Below are 18,144 nucleotides of genomic sequence, written 5' to 3' on the forward strand. Positions count from 1 at the left end.
ATGGTGTAAACTCCAGAAATTTGGACACCTTCCTTCAATTTCCTACCTTCATTGTGTGTGCCTGTTCCCACAAGTTTCAGCGATGCGCCTGGATAAATATTCAGACAGCACGTTTCCTTCCACAGTGGTACCAATCTTTGTTTATCTTGTTACAATGATGCTTGGATTGCTTTGGAACAATGTGTTTTGTGCCTTGTCCATGTGCATGATGTTACATGGAACAGCCAGTCTCACTTGCAAGTCCTCCATGTTTTTGCTTGCCTGTCGCACTACTTGGGCAATGTTCAGTGCATTCTCAAAGATCAGATTTACCTCTAATAACAACCGTTTTGAATCCAATCATCAATTCTGCACATTAATTGTCCCTTAGTAACTGTGAGAATATGTTGGCATAATTAATGTCTTGTGATAACTTCCACAACTTAGTTGCAAACTCAGACCATAATAAGACCATGACCATGGCACTATTTTAGACCATAAGATACAGGAGCAGAATTAGGCCATTTGACCCATCGAGTCTGCTCCACTATTCAATCATGGCTGATTTTTTTCAACCTCATTCTCCCCCCATTCTCAGCTGCTATTTCATGATTACTGAATTCTGAATCAAACCAAAAACTTTGCATGATCTTGCTTGCTATTGGTTAAAGAGATTCTTCAACAAAGCGACCAATTCCTTAATTTTTTTTAAACTGGGTTTCTCCATGCTCAGCAGGTTTCTAATTAAACTATATGAAGGGGCTCCCCCCATCCTTACTAGGATATACCTCTGTTTATTTTTATCAATATTCCTCCCATGACTGGGTTTTAAGAGTCAAAAGTTGAAAATGAGCCTAGTGTGGCTATATTCTTTTCCATTTTTTAAAAGCAGGCGATTGTTAGACTTTCCTTCACTGCCACTACTTTCTTCAATAAAAAGAGTTCCTGTTTAGTCCTATCTGACATCAGGACCCACTTTCCTTGTCATCAATATGTAAATCTCAACATACTAAAAGATGGAGGCTGAGTTTTGTCCATTCAGGAGTTTAATTATTTTCTTTAGGCCTGCCGAGAGCATATGTCTGCAAACGCAGCCCTTGTAAAGACCAACCAAAATGTTGCCTGCCAAAGAACCAAACATGACCCAGGGTAAGCTCCCCCAATGCACTCTGACCCCTGCTAGCATGAAGGAGAAGAATTCTCAACTATATTCATTACTGCAAGTTCATCACAAAATGTCATATGACCTGTCTCCTTGTTGGTTCCGAGACATTTTGTTGCAGAAAACTATCCTGAATATACTTCAAGAATTCAATTGCCTAAAAGTTTGTGCCTGGTCAGGACTGTTAAATATGATATATAATAATGTAGCAAAATTCATTGACATCCACAGAATGAATTCCATAAGCTGAGATGTGAATGTAGGAGGTATGATTAGTAAATTTGTGGATGATATGAAAGTTGCTGGCATTGTGGATTGCAAGGAAGGTTGTCTAAGGCTGCAGCAACATACAGATCAGATGGAAAATTGGGCAGAGCATTGGCAAATCCAATTTAATCTCAACAAGGGCAAGGTGATGTATTTTGGAAAGTCAAGTTGCACATATGCAGTGCCCAGCAATGTTGATGAACAAAGGGATTCAAGTCCATAGTTCCCTGAAAGTGGCAACATTGGTAGACAGGGTAGTGAAGAAAGCAAATGGCATGTTTGCCTTCAAGGGTTGGGTCATGAAATATAAAGGTTGGGGCTTTACAAAACACTGGTGAGGCTGTACCTGGAGTATTGTGTGCAGTTCTGGTCACCACATTATAAGAAGGACATGGTTATGCTGGAGAGAGTGCAGAGGAGATTCACCAGGATGTTGCCTGATTGGAGGCTTTAGTTATGAGGAAAGATTGGATAGGCAGGGTTTGTTTTCCCTGGAGCAAAGGAGGCTGAGGGGTGACCTGATAGAGGTATATAAGATTATACGAAACATGGATAGGGTGGATAGAATCTTTTTCCAATGGTAGGGTCACAAATAATAGGGTATAGGTTTAAAGTGAGAGGAAAGAATTTTAAAAGGATTTGAGGGGAAAGTTTTTTTGCAGAGTGATTGTTATCTGGAACTTGCTGCGATAGGAGGTTGTGGAGTCAAATACAATCACTATGATTAGGAGACATTTAGCAGGCACTTAAGCAGATACAGACCTAATGCGGGTAAATGAGATTAGTGAAGTTTGGCAAAAAGGTCGGCATGGGCGTGGTGGGCTGAAAGGCCTGTTTCTGTGCTGTATGACTCTGTGACTCTGAGTACTGAAAGCTGACGATGATATTACACATTCAGTGCTGTTGACTAGGGAAATACCTTTCATCTATGAACTTTCTCCAATTTATTTAATATTTAATATTTGGAGTAGGGACCTGATACAAATTTATCTTCATTGTACACAATCATATGTTATGTAATTGCATAGTGCATTTCAGAGCATTATTAAAACCATATTATTCACTTCGATAGGACTACCGGTGTCTGCGCTCAGATAATTAAAAGTTGTTGCATTCACATTATTGGCACGTTTACATGACACCTTCTGCCTGCGTTTCTGTTTACAAAGCCAGTATGGATTAACGTTGCAACTTGTTGTTGTGGATTATTATATGTTTAAATAAAAGAAGTCAGCAGGTTCGCTTCAGAGCAGATATTGTGCTCTCTTGGACTTCTGGTAGCACAGAGCGAGGAAATGACACCATGGGTAAAAAAGAGCAGATGTTTACTACTGTTCCACCAAGGATAACACAATCCAGGGAATGCAGTTTGGGGCCAGGATTTAATTTACCAACACTTAGTAATTCATGAGGGAGCAGATCAAACCTGCTGTGGAGCATTAGTAGGTCTACAGCTTGTTGATCTGTAAAGACTATTCTAACAGGATGGCAGTTGCATACTATCATTCACAACATCAGAATATTTTCAATGTCTTTACATCCAATGGAGCTTCTTTTAAAGTGGAAGCACAGCTCTAACTGCACAGGCACAGGCAGCAGGTAACTTACAGAGAATGTCCCCACACATATAATGTAAAAGTTATCTGAAAATTAGGCAGCGATTCAATCATGCATTGAAATGTACTAAAATTGCCCCATGCAACATATCTACACCAGTAGCAACAAACAAGGAACTCAGCAGGTTGAACAGCATCTGTGAGAGGAAAGGAATTGTCGATGTTTCAGGTCAAAACCCTGCAATAGGATTTCGACCTGATGCAGGGTTTCAACCCGAAACGTTGACAATTCCTTTCCTCCCACCGATGTTGCTTGACCCGTTCAGTTCCTCCAGCAGATTGTTTGTTGCTCCAGATTCCAGCATCTGTAGTCTCTTGTGTCTCCAAATGTACACCAGTTGCTTTTACACAATCTTTAAGTACCTGCTTTGTGCAAGGATTCATGTATTAAAGTGGTTTCAAACATGATCTTCTCTGCATTGGTCCCTAGTAATATCAGGAGTCTTATGCACCATCCAAAACTAACTTCCCTGTCTTGCCTGCACCTCTTAAAGGAGAGATGACCCCTGACTGTAACCACTGCTGGCAGTTATTGGGAAGCTTGAAGTGAACAGCTTGGAAAATAGGTGGGCATTCACTGGAGCAGGCCTGTCACTCACCTGGCTGAAGAGGTGGTCACAGAAAAAAGTACCCCATGAGCTCAAGGGCCCTAAAAGTCATCAAGGCCGGCCTGGGAGGACAGGATCATGGCGGTGAATGCTGGGATGGCTTTGTATGTGTGGCCAAGGTCAGTATATGCAGCAACTAAACACACCTGTTAGTCTGGGGTGAAGGACAGTGCCAGGAGGCTGGTGTTTATTGAGCATCCTTAATAAGGTCTGAACATGTTGAAGATCTGTTTTCCTGCCTGTTGCATTGCTACTTTGGCTGCTCTAACTTGCAGATTTTAGAACATCAAACAGTGACCACTAGGTGCAATGGGCTGAGGCCTTTTATTGTAGTTGGGAGGACATTTTTGTGAGTTGTTATTAACCAAAGTCTACATGGTGACGGAAGTGGCAATGCTATGGGCTACTTTATGCTGAATGAGCTCAAACTTTTCAATGTCTTTAGACTTAGATGTGTGGGGAGAATGTTTTACAAATTGTTCAGAGGTGTAGGGAATTGTTCTCAGAACCCTGAGTTGTGCCTTGCAACTATTGGGAGGGCATTTTGGGAAGACAAATGAGGGTAGGACTTTCACAGTGAATGGTATGGCCTTGGGGAGTGTTGTAGAACAGAGGGACTGAGGAGTACAAGTACATGGTTCCCTGAAAGTGGCATCACAAGCAGACAGGGTGATGAAGAAGGTGTTTGGCATGCTGGCCTTCATCAGTCAGGGCATTGAGTATAGAAGTTGGGATGTAATGTTGCAGTTGTACAAGACGTTGGTGAGGCCGCATTTGGAATATTATGTTCAGTTTTGGTCACCCTGCTATGGGAAAGGTGCCGTTAAGCTGGAAAGAGTGCAGAGGGGATTTATGAGGAAGTTGCCGGGACTCAAGGGACTGAGTTATGGAGGTAAGTTGAGCAGGTCGGGACTTTTCTCATTGCAACGTAGGAGAATGAGGGGTGATCTTATAGAGGTGTATAAAATTATGAGAGGCATAGATAGGGTGAATTTGCACAGTCTTTTTCCCAGGGTTGGGGAATCAAGAACTAGAGGTCATAAGGTTAAGGTGAGAGAGGAGAGATTTAGTAGGAACCTGAGGGGCAATTTTTTCACCTAGAGGGTGGTCAGTATATGGAATGAGCTTTCAGAGGAAATGGTTGAGGCAGGTACATTAACAACATTTAAAAAGTACTTGGACAGGTACGTGGATAGGAAAGGCTTAGAGGGATATGAGCCAAATGCAGGAAAATGGGACTAGCTTAGATGGGAAAGTTGGTTGGCATGGACTAGTTGGGCAGAAGGGCCTGTTTCCATGCTGCATGTCTCTATGACTCTATGACTCCACTGGAATATCCTTACAAGGTCAGGAATTGAGGTCCTCACTGTAACACAGCATCGTCTGATGTGCACTTGCAGCTGCGATAATTAAATGGCTGAAGTAGATTAGTATCTGGTTAATTGCAAACTGCGTTACTTGCCAGTGAGAACAGATCGAGATAGTGCTCATGTTAAGGGGAGTGGTGAGACTTCTAGTAGTCTGCCTAGTACTAACTGATGTGGTGCTATGGTAACTTACCATTCCAATTTGAGTTTGTGGCATTCACACAAAGACCAGCTCTGTCTAAATACTCATGTGTTGTGGCTTCTCACCTGAACTGCAGGCTTAGCCATGACAGCATGTCCACTGAGGCCCTCTCTTCATCTTCGCCCACCTTGTCCCTCTTCCTCTTGCTCCTTCTCCTCATCGTCTTTCACATTCTCCTACTCCTGCTGTGCAAGGGGCAAAGGCTGTGTTTGAATGAAGATATTATTGGGGAGATTACAGCAGACAATGATGAAGCAGCTGACCCTCCTCGGAGATTACTGCAGGGCATCTCTTTAAGATCCAGGTTCTTGTACTAAGGACCACAATTGCAGTCTCTGTTGGCTCTGCAGATGCAGTGATAATTCCATTCTCCTGCACTTCCAGGAGCCTACCCAGGAAAGAAGGAACCATGGGCAGAGAGGATGGACTTTATTTCCCAAGAGGTATCTGCCAGGCATAGTGAATGAGATGTGATGCGTGCAGTATGCAGCATCAGACTGAACGGACCTTGTGAGTTTGCCGGGTGCACAGAGTTGATCTGAGGCTCTGTTGCTGATCATCTTGAACACTTGGGAAATGATGGACTTTTCTGCTGATGACCACCTCAATGTACAGATATGGATATACAAATGCAGTCTATTGGTCCTTGGACCTTTGACAAGTTTGCAGTCTGGACAAATACAAACGCCCAAGTTTGCTGCTTTGTACTCCTGAAGGGAGAGATTCTTTCCTCCTTGAGCAGAGAAAATCCATCACATTACAACTGCTGCAGTGTGCTGCAAACCATGGTCTGCGGCATAGTTCAGTTGCTGGGAATGATCCAGGGACTTGGAAGTTCAGTGTGACAAGTAGAACAGCTGCTTCCTGCACCTCTGGCTGTGGAATCTGACATGCCTCTGTGACCATGGCCTTTGGAAATTTGCTCAAACACCTGGAACTAGGACCATTGCTCCCAAAAAACCCTGAGGAGATAGGATCCCCCTCAGTCAATCCTTCTGGCTTTCTTTCATTGGTCTCCAGTGTGGAAGAGTCCCCATCTTCTCCTGCATAGTCATGCTGCAGTCTCAGTGTGACCCGGCGCTCCCACACACCGTCAAAAATACAGAAGGATTCACCTCTACATTCCTGGAAAACTGGTTGCACCTGGTAATCTCGGTAGAGTTGCCCCATAGGTAGCAACTGTGTTCATGTTGCCAAAGCCACCTTTGAGATGGATGGCAAAACAGAAATTTCTGTGCCTGAACCACCCAGTGTCAGGGTGAACTGGGGAACAACACTGACACTAGTAAATGTACTTCTGCTTATAAATTGGCCCCGCTGTATAGGCGTTTGTGGATTGAACAATTCTGCCATCTCAATTAGACAATGCTGTGACCCAGGAGACATAAGTGGCTGAAAAGAGATAAAATGTTAGCCTTTACTTTTAGCTATGGATGTTCTGAGTGGGTCCCAGTTTACTTCCTTTCGTTGCCAACAGGATATCATTGCCTCTAAACCTTTCAATCTGTTCAATTATTGACAGCATTAAAATTACTTCCAAATCTTTTTTTCTGATCAATAGTAATCTAACTGTGAAATGTGCTTTAATTGGCTGCATACAAATAGTAATAAAATAGTTTATTCTCCAATTATTTGCTGAGAGCAATAATTTATTCTTCAACTATTTGCTTATTGCAATAAAAGGTGATTTCTTTCACCTATTGTGGAACATCCGATTAAGGGGCAATCTATTTGAAATAAAGCTTTTGCTATCGACAGATCAGTTAAGGAGGGAATGCAGTATTTACAGACTATTCAATACTTTGATTTCATGCATTAATCTCAGTTTACTAAAAATAAATGTGTCTTATCTTGATTAAAGTTCTTATTTGCTCCAATTTGAAGTTTGCAGATCTTCAAAGATGCTTTCCACAGTAAATATTTGCCCCTAAAAATTGTTGAAGTGCTGACGAGTATGTCCCTGATTGTGAAATTAAATGCACATTTCTGAGAAAGCGGAAGCTGGAAAATTGCTGTTCTGAGCCTCGGAGAGGTTGCCTTGGCAACCTGCTTATCCACAGAACATTTCATGTCACTCACTCAGATACAAAAAAAAGAGTCATTTGATTCTGCTTGTGATTTCCAGTCCATCCCCTCACCTCCCAATGTAGGTCACCTGAACTCACACCAATTTCCATCCTACAGGAACAGGCGGGAAAACAAATTGCAGGCTCTTGAAGTGTTAGCTGGAAGGTGTCGGAGGCCACCTTACACTTAATTTTGTTGGAGAAAAATGCAGGATCATTGCAGTAAAGTGGTTTCGTGTCCATGTTTTTTCACCATCTCCTCATAAGCTGTTTCCCCGTATGTTTGAACAACTCTTGCTTACACTCACTGTCTCATTCAATTCTATCTGACCATAAGATCATAAGACATAGGAGCAGAATTAGGCCATTCAGTCCATCGATCCACTCCACTCATGGCCATATTTTTTGTTTCAACCCCATATTTCTGCCTTCTCCCCATAATCCTTAACCCCATGACCAATCAAGAACCTATCAATCTCTGCCTTGAAAACACCCATTGGCCTTCACAGCCCTCTGTGGCAATGACTTCCACAGATTCATTACCTTCTGGCTGAAGAAATTCCTCCTCATTTCAGTTTTAAAGGGACATCCCTTTATTCTGAGGCTGTGCCCTCGGATCCTAGATTCAATTCCTCAACATTTATTTATCTGAATTTCTTTTTCTCCATGTTTGAATTTCTACATTGCTTGTTTACCCAGTTGCAGGCATAGGCTAGTCACTGGAACAGGGAAAATGGAACAATGAAGGGTATTAATTGATCTGAAAGGAACCAGTCAGTCCCTCTAAATCCTAGCACTCCTTCCCCAACAAAACTGTGAGAAAATTTCCACCAGAAGGACTCAAGAAGGCAGCTGGTCGCCAACATTCTTGAGTGCATTTCCAGTCACAGGGTCATAGAGTTTACAGCATGGAAACAGGCCCTTGGGCCCAACTTGTCCATGCTGACCAAGATGTCTTGAGCTAGTCCCACTTGCCTGCAGTTGGCTCCTAGGCCTTTTCTATCCATGTACCTGTCTAAATGTCTTTTAAACATTGTAATTGTACTCACCTTTACAGCTTCCTCTGGCAGATTGTACCATATACCCATCACCCTATGTGTGAAGAAGTTGCCCCTCAGGGCCCTTTTAAAATTTCCCCCTCTCATCTTAACTCTGTGCCTCTCCCCTACTCTGGGAAAAAGTGTGACCATCCACCTCATCCATGCCCCTCATGATTTTATATACCTCCATAAGGTCACCCCTCAGCCTCCTGCACTCCAGTGAAGAAAAGTCCCAGCCTATCAAGTCTCTCCTTATGACTCAAGGCCTTCAGTCTAGTAACATCCTCATGGGTCTTTTCTGCACCTTTTCCAACTGAATGACATCCTTCCTATAGCTGGGCAACCAGAACTGCACACAATAGTCCAAGTTCGGTCTCACCAACGACTTATACAGTTGTAACATAACGTCCCAACTCCTGTACTTGGTGCCCTGACTGACGAAGGCAAGCACGCCAGATGCTTTCTTCACCATCCTGTCTTCCTGTGTCACTACTTTTAGGGAACTGTACCCCTAGGTTTCTGTGTTCTACAACACTCTCCAGGGCCCTGCTGTTTACTATTTAAGTGTTTAACTGACCATAATCCAACACCTCGCACTTGTCTGATTTAAATTCCATCTGCCACTTCTTGGCTCAATTCCCCAGTTCATCTAGATTAGGGATGGACAATAAATGCTGGCCTTGCCAGCGATATCCACATCCTGAGAAATGAATGAGAAACAGCCACGAGCTATCAACATTATGAAAAAACAAGTGGAGAATTTATGGTAAATTTCTGTAAAAAGTCTGTTAGGGCACTGTGGAAAAATTTGCCGAAAGGAAGAAATACGTCTGTTGCACCTTTTTATGCCTGAAAAGGATTTTAGGCCCTGTTCCTAGGGAAAGATGTGCTGGCTCTGGAGAGGGTCTAGAAGGAGGTCCACAAGAATGATCCCAGGAATGAAAGGCTTAACCTACGAGGAGCACTTGATGTCCCTGGGCCTGTACTTGATGAAGTTTAGAAGGATAAGGAGGAATCTCATTGAAACCTACCAGATACTGAAAGGCCTGGGTAGAGTGGACGTGGAGAGATGTTTCCATTAGTAGGAGAGTCTAGTCATTGGGTGCATTTAATGCAGAGATTGATAGGTTCTTGATTGGTAAGGGGGTTAAGGGTTATGGGGAGAAAGTGGGAGAATGGGGTTGAAAAAAATATCAGTCATGATTAAATGGCAGAGCAGACTCAATGGGCTACGTGGCCTAATTCTGCTCCTATATCTTATGGCCTTATGGTCTTGTGGAGGTGATGAAGGCAGTAGAGTCGGTTTTGGTGTGTTCAGCAAAGAGCCAGCACAGGGGTAGGGTTGGGGCGGTATAATCATGTGGGACAGCCGAACCACGGAGCTGGGGAGAACAGATTTGGTCCTCCTGGTGATAGGTAGATGTGTGATGGGGTTGGGAGATGAAGTACAGTGGAGCAGGAAGGATTAGAAGGAGGAAGTTGCTGCTTCTCACTCATCAGTTGAAGATCCCTGTGACCACGGAAATGTTAAGGTAGGAATAGGTTGCCCAGGGAAACCGGACCAGGCACATCCTGGCACAGTTCACTCCAATAGATATTCTCTAACTGGTTGCCCACTTCAGGTAGACAGGGTGGTGTAGAAGGCTTTTGGCACGCTGGCCTTCATCAGTCAGGGCATTGAGTATAGAAGTTGGGAGGTCATGGTGCATTTGTACAAGATGCTGGTGAGGCCACATTTGTAGCATTGTGTTCAGTTTTGGTCATCCCACTATAAGAAAGATGTTATTAAACTGGAAAGAGTGCAGAAAAGATTTACAAGGATGTTGCCAGGACTTGAGGACTTGAGGGACAGAGTTACAGAGAGAGGTTGGGCAGGCTAGGACTTTAATCCTTGGAGTGTAGGACACTGAGAGATGATCTTATAGAAGTGTATAAAATCATGAGGGGCATAGAGAGGTGAAAGCACTCAGTCTTTTTCCCAGCAATATTGAATCAAGAACTAGCAGACATAGGTTTAAGGTGAGAGGGGAAGGATTTAGTAGGAACTTGAGGGGCAACTTTTTACACAGAGGGTGGTACATTGTGGAATGAGCTGCCAGAGAAAGTGGTTGAGGCAAGTACAGTAACAACTTTTAAAAGCTACTTGGACAGGTACATGGATAGGAAAGGTTTAGAGGGTTATAGGACAAATGCAGGCAAATGGGTCTCGCTTGGATGGGCACTTTGGTCGGCCTGGACTAGCTGGGCCGAAGGGCCTGTTTTCTTGCTGTCGGACTCTTTGACTCAATGCTTCTGTCATTTCCCCATCACTTTTCATGCACGTGGTGGCACCATCAATGTGTGCTGCATGCATTGCTGACGTCGACGGAAAATGAATTGAAAGGTTGAGACCTCCGACCTTCGTTGTTCGTGCAAAGTTAAAGAAGGAACAAGTTATGTGACATGTCAGGAAGCATATGCAATTTAAAGGATCCCAGCTGTGATTTGTACTTATTTTCACTGACAGGTGCACATTGATTTACAAATCAGCCCTTTTGCCGACACGGATAAGAATATCCCACAGCACCTGTGAGCTAGTAGTTGCGCTTCATGAGCAAGTGGCCCAGTCGCATCCTGTGGCTTTATTATGGCACAGGGACCCTCAGAGCGTAGTGGTCCCCATCATCCAACACTGTGCTGTATCATTTCCCTATTTCACCCTTCTTATTTTCCCCATCCCCTTGTTATTTCCTGAGATTTTCTCTCTCCCACCTCAATATCCCCTCCCCCAGTTTCTTCCCTCCTGCTCAATATCCCTCCCCAGCTCAATTTTTCATCTACCCACCCCCCCACCCCCCCTCCACCACACCTCATCTGGTTTCTCTCATCTCCTTGGCAGTCTGTGTGACAGTTACAGTTGGTGAGCACGGAAGTCGTCTTCTAACGCTTTTAAATGGAGAAAACAATCATCAGGATTACTGAAGGTGAGGATAGTCTTCGAGTCCTAGAGCTGTGCAGGATAAAACTGGCCCTTCTACTCACCGTGTCCATTACGACCTTTTTGACCATTTGACCTAATGCCATTTGGCCCCACTAGCACTGCTTTCTTCCATGCTTCGTCTATTGAAGTGTCTGCTTAAATGTCTCTTAAATGTAGTGATTGTATTTGACTCCACTACTTCCTTTGGCAAGTTCCAGATATCAACCATCACCTGTGCAAACAACTTTCCCCTCAAACCTCCTTCTTCTCGTCTTGCTTTTAATATCCATACAATGGGAAAAAGATTCTGACCACCTCCCCTATTTATGCTTCTTATAATTTTATATACCTCTATCATGCCACCCTTGAGACCCGCAGCATCTGTGGAGCCAAAGGGATAGTTGACGTTTCAGGTTGTGATCCTGCATCAGGACTGCAGTCTCTTGTATGACCCCTCAATCTCCTTCATTCCTGGGAAAACAAGCCCAGGCTATCCAATCTCTCCCCATAGCTAAAGTCCTCCAATCCAGGTAACATCCTAGTGAATCTCTTCTCTGCGCTCTTTCCAGCGCAATCACATCCTTCCTATAGTGTGGCGACCAGAGCTGCACATGATACACCAAGTGCAGTCTAATCAGTGTTTAGTTAAGTTGCAACATGAAGTCTCAAGCTTTATATTCTATGCCCCGACTTATGAAGGCAATCATTCCATCTGTCTTCTTCACCACTCTATCCACCTGTGTTGCTACTTTCAGGAAACTGTGGGCTTGAACCCCAAGGTCCCTTCGTCCTTCAATATTCCTCAGCACTCCACCATTTACTGTAGCTATCCTACCCTTGACTTCCCAAAGAGCATCGCTTCGCATTTGTTGGGATTAAATTCCATCTGCCAACACTCTGCTCAACTTTTCATCTGATCTATATCTTGCTGTATTCTTAGACAACTTTCCTCACTATCCACAGCACCATTAACTTTCATATCATCTGCAAAATTACTAATCATATCTCCTACATTCACATCCAAGTTGTTAATATATATCACAAAACAACAACACTGATCCCTGGGTTAAACCACTGGTCACAAACTTCCAATCAGAAAAGCATTCTTCCACTACTACCCTTTGCTTCCTGTCACCAAACCAATTTTGGATCCAATTAGCCAGCCTGTCTTGGATCCAATGTGCCATCTTCAGAACCAGCCTACAATGCAGAACCGTGTCAAATGCCTTGGTAAAATCCATATAGACAATGTCTTTCGCCTTGCCTTCATCAATCTTCTTAGTTACCTCCTCAAAAAACTAAATGAAATTAATGAAATAGGAATTCTCCCTCACAAAGGCATGATGACTATCTCTGATCAGTCCTTGCTTTCCAAATATACATAACTCCTATCCCTTAGGATTTTCTCCAATAATTTCCCTACCGCTGACGTAAGGTTCACTGGCCTGGAGATACCTGGCTTGTTCCTGCTGCTCTTCTTATGTAAGGGAATAACATTAGCTCAGGCACCTCACCTGCAGCTAACAAAGATGTAAGATTCTCTGTCAGGGTCCCAGCTATATCCTCCCTTGCTTTCCATGGCAACGTGGAATAGATCTCATCCAGCCTGAGGGATTTATCAACCCTTATGCATCCCATGACATCTAACGCCTCCTCCTTCTTAATACTGACCCACTTCTTCTCCGGTACAGAAAGTCCTACCGTGCTGGTCTGAGGAAATAGACGAGCTCCTACGCAACTGCTTCAAGTAGGTGGACTGGTCCATATTCAGGAACTCAGCGGCCATCCTAAATGGGTATGCCATTGCCATCACAGATTTCATCACTAAGTGTGTAGAGGACTACATGCCAAAGAAGTCAATCTGAGTGTTCCCCAACTGAAAACCATAGATGAACCAAGAGATCCACTCCTTACTGAAGTCCAGGTCTTGAGGCATTCAGGCCAGGTGATCCTGACCTATACAGGAAATCTAGGTACAACCTTCACCAAGCTATCAAGAATGCCAAGAGATAATACCAGTCCAAGTTAGAGTCCCAGACCAGCTGTGGTAAAGTTTGCATGCTATAACAGGACACAAAGCGAAATCAGGCAGTATCGCAGGCAACCACACATCCCTCCCCAGTGAGCTCAATGCATTCTATGCTCGTTTTGTACAGAATGTTAGTGAAATGACACCACCCACCCTGACAGCCTTTGATGCACCTGTACCCTCAGTCACCATTGCAGACGTCAGATCACCCTTCTTGAGAGTAAACCCATGGAAAGTGACTGGCCGGGATGGAGTCCCCAGCCATGTCCTCAGATCCTGTGCGGAATAGCTGGTGGGAGTATTTGCAGACATCTTTAACCTCTCCCAACTCCCAGTCTGATGTTCCCACTTAAGAAGACTGCTATTATCCCAGTGCCAAAGAAAAATAAGGCAATGTGCCTTATTGAGCACTGCCTGGTAGCTCTGGCATCCATTGTCATGAAGTATTGTGAGAGGCTGGTTATGGCACGCATCAGCTCTGGCCGCCCAGATGACCTCGACCCACTGCAATTCACCTACCACTGAAACAGATCCATGGTAGACCCTGTCTCCCTGCCCTACACTTATCTCTGGAAGACCTGGATAAAAAAGACATCTATGTCAGACTCCTAGTTATTGATTACAGCTCTGCCTTCAAAACCATAATTCCAAACAAATTCATCTCCAAATTCCTTGGCCTAGGACTTGGCACCATCCTCTGCAAATGGATCCTTGACTTCCTGACCAACAGACCACACTCAGTAAAGATAGGCAACAACACCTCCTCCACGAATACCCTCAACACTAACGTCCTGCAAGGCTGTGTCCTCAGTCCCTCACTATACTCCCTGTACACTCTGCTTTCACCACATTTACAAGTTCGCAGAAGACAGCACCAAAGTGGGCCGAATCTCAAATAATGAGGGGACGGAATACAGGAAGGAGATAGAGAGCCTAGTGGCATGAAGTCAAGAAAACAACCTTTGCCTCAATGTCAGCAAAACAAAAGCATTGGTCATTGATTTCAAGAAGCAGGGTGGAGCACACGTCCCCGCCTGTATCAATGGTGCTGAGGTGGAGGTGGTTGAGAGCTTCAAGTTCCTAGGTGTATATATTACCAGCAATTTGTCCTGGTCCAGCCAGATGGACGCTATGGCCAAGAAAGCACACCGATGTCTCTACTTTCTCAGAAGGCTAAGGAAATTCGGCATGTCCCCGTTGACCCTTACCAATTTTTATAGATGCACCATAGAAAGCATCCTATCCAGATACATTATGGCTTGGTATGGCAACTGCTTTGTCCAAGACTGCAAGACGTTACAGAGAGTTGTGAACACAGCCCAGTCTATCACCAAACTAGCCTCCCTTCAATTGACTTGGTCTACATTACCCCCAACCTCAGGAAAACAGCCAGCATAATGAAGGACCCCTCCCATCCTGGTCATTCTCTCTTCTTCCCTCTCCCATCGGGCAGAAGATAAAAAAGCTTGAGAGCACGTACCACCAGACTCAAGGACAGCTTCTATCCCCTTGTTATCAGACTCTTGAATGGACGTCTCATAAGCTAAAAGATGAAATCTTGATCTCCCAATCTACCTCATTGTGGCCTTTGCACTTCATTAGTCTACCTGCATTGCACTTTCTCTGTAACCGTATTCTGTTTTCTTTCTAGTACCTTGATATAATTATGTATGGTGTGATCTGTCTGGATGACACACAAAACAAAAGCTTTTCACTGTATCTCGGTACACGTGACAATAATAATAAAACATGCAACCATGCAGATTACCCATATACCCCTGCTGAACTCACCATCTTCAGTGTTTGAATTTTGTTTTTTTTTTGGCTGATTTTTTTTTGGGAGAAAAATCCAGCATCCATTTAATGCACAAAAGTGGGTGAAATTAGTTCTTAAGTTTGTGTGTTTGCAAAGCAGATCAGTAAGTTTCTGTAGACTTCAGATGTTTAGGACCAGATCTCCAAGCAAACAGGCACCTTGATACATTGATATTAGACTTTCATGTGAATTGGACAACTAGCATACTTAAAGCATAGGTTTAGAGTGCTAGTTTTTGGAATAGGATCTATGTGAGAATAAGGTGGTGGGCTTTGGAAATGTTATCATATAGTTAATTCTGCTTTATAGGAGTCTAACTCAATCGTTCCAATTTACTGGCAACTGTTGGATTATATATCACACAGACATAGAAATAGACATTTTGATACATTGATATTAGGTTTACATAGAAGCAAGACAACATGGACACTTAAAGTACAGGAACTTCTTTGAGTTAGATATGTATTTCAGTAAACTATGATCATGTGGATGTACAATCTGAGTCACCAGTGAAGTGAACTGATTCAATTGGACTACACAGAAGTCCAAGAAAAATTAGAATTAATTGCAGGATAAAAATTCCGAAGTCCACCTTGTTATCCTATCCCAAGTGGGCAGTGCCCAATGGAACCAGCAGGACTTGATTTTTATGGCTTGTTGCTTATGTGTTGCTTGATTTAGACCTTCCAGTACAGGTCAGCCCAGTCTAAAAGATAGAGCTCAAGGATATTCCCTTACTAGTGTGTTGTGATCTCTCTTAGATCAATTGTCATTTGGTTAAAACACTGTGGGACTACTTTGGACCCCAGTACCCCCTTAATTAAGAACATTACAATGTATAGGGTGTGGTACAGGGTGGCAGAAACTTCCCATCCCCACCTTAATACATCAGAATTCTGTTCCAGTCTTACAAAAGGGCAAGTACAGCGTTAAATTTTTGCTCATGTCCAGATTATTCTAAAGATTATGTGAAATGTATGACTTGAGGTTGTAAGGCTTTCCAAACATATGAGAGCTATTACCATTGGCTATCTCCTGCGAGAGGAGAAGAGTGGCGAGTGAGGGTTGTTGGAGGGATTTGAGGAAATATCCAGATCTCAACCACATGCCATGTGGAGTGAAATGGTAAATAAATTTGTAAAATATTTGTTTACTGTTTTGTTTCATCATCTATGTAGATAACAATTGAATATGAGGGTGTGTAATATATGTTGGAACTTTACTGCCTGGAGTAGAAAATAAGATATAGTTTGCAAGTGCAGTGTATCATGTTTCATTATGAGTTCTGAATTTGTTCCTCAACATTATTTTAAATTTATATTTAAAGCTTTCCCAAAGTTGGGGTTGAATGGGATTAGTAAAGCTGGAATGTGTTTCAGTCAAATGATAAATGGCCTTGTTTATGCAGCAGGCATAGAGAGATTATAACTGTGGACCTTTAAGAGGCTGATCCACACATTCTGTCTTCATTCTGGTGTTAATGATAGAGAAAAGGGTTATAAGATGAACAATGAGGAAAATGATTTTTTTCTTTGTTTACCTTAAATGTAGGTCCAGCTGAGAGTAAAGGAAACGAACTAAAGATCTCCGTACAATAATTTCAGCATGGCAATCATTTAGCGCTAGACCCTGGTTACTAATGTATTCTCCGTTTATACATTTTGTCCCTGTTGACAGTGCAACAACCTGGGCATCCTTCATGTTTAGACCTGCAAGAGGAAACAGCAGAAGAAAATTGTTTTTTAAAAGCGATTTACGGTTGTTCTCATTCTCAAGCGAGCCAGTTAGCAAACGTTTATGGTAAAAAAAACTATTAATTTTCACCTAACCACAAGGGGTGGGGAATTCGTTTTGGCCACTCTACAGAGCATAATGCAGAGGTAAAGGCCTTTCAGGTTGGTATTCCAAGCAAAATACTAAACCTTCTTCAATGCACTTGGGATATGTCCACAGGTTGCTCTGGGAGTCTTTCTCCTGTGCACTCCAACTGCTAATCACAATAGTTACAGAGAGGGAAGGTGCTTCATTCATCTAGAAATACCTAAAGTCCAGCACTGGAAAATCCAAATAGTTATGAAATAATTTCCCTACTTTGCTCTATCCAGAGGCACATTCCATGTATTAACCAGCCAATAAGTGAAAAACTTTCCCTGTAAGTAATGAATTTCCCCGCCAATTTGAAGCAATTCATTTTTACTGTTACCTATAATGTGCATATCAATACATTAATTTTTTGGATATCTTCTTTCTAGATTAAAAGAAAAACAAGTTTCTCCAAACTGTGTTCATAACTTGGGTTTCTAACACCAGTGACCTTATAGCTTCTCACTCCTCATATAATTTGGAAAGTAAACATAAAATGGGTAATAATTTGAGGAAGGAAATTCCATTTTTTGTTTATGTTGACTTCTTTGCTAAGGAGAGAATGGAAGATTTGGAGGCTTGTAGTTTCTGCTCATCAAAGCATTTCAGTGAGATTAGATTCCAACTTGCAATGCAGTACCTGACTGTCTCTTTACAGTACTTCTCACCTAATGGGGACCATTTCTTATAGATAATTTCTAAATCCCTCAAAACAGCACAGATTCCTGGCTTTAGGCATTGCCCCATGGGGACAGCCCGTTCCAAAATACAGGAAATATCTTAATATTTCTTTCTGAGATTGCAATGCCTTTAGGACTTGCTCTCCAAAGCTTCTGATTTCAATTCTTGGCTTTGCCCTGGTTTTGAACTGTAACATTAAGGTCACAGAGAAGAATGAGCGCAAACCTCTAGCAGTCATATCTACAGAGTAACCTACCACTGGATTTTAACATGTCCTTTACAGGATTAGGAATCTTTCCTCATTGAAGTGCTTTCAAAAAAGAGTCAAAGAGTTTGATGGATAGTTTTGTATTTCAATTATTACATGGGACCCTTTTGAACATCTTAGTGTCACTGAATGCGTGCACTTATATTTCAGCAATTCAAGGAGAACTTTGTTCTCATGATCTGGATAGGCTTTTATCAAATATGCTTCAGCAGAATTTGGTA

The 18,144-nt window shown here is 42.8% G+C and overlaps 1 protein-coding gene across 1 annotated transcript in view; it reads right to left on the bottom strand.

Moving 5' to 3' along the window:
- adarb2 (adenosine deaminase RNA specific B2 (inactive)) overlaps nucleotides 1-18,144 on the bottom strand; it is a 280,576-nt gene that overhangs the window by 102,910 nt on the left and 159,522 nt on the right. Inside the window, exon 4 of the mRNA XM_052016167.1 lies at nucleotides 16,652-16,820. Within this exon, the coding sequence (XP_051872127.1) occupies nucleotides 16,652-16,820 (169 nt within the window). The remainder of the gene's footprint in view (nucleotides 1-16,651; nucleotides 16,821-18,144) is intronic.

Source organism: Pristis pectinata, chromosome 5 (assembly GCF_009764475.1).
Source record: "Pristis pectinata isolate sPriPec2 chromosome 5, sPriPec2.1.pri, whole genome shotgun sequence".
NCBI classification, from domain to species: Eukaryota; Metazoa; Chordata; class Chondrichthyes; order Rhinopristiformes; family Pristidae; genus Pristis; species Pristis pectinata.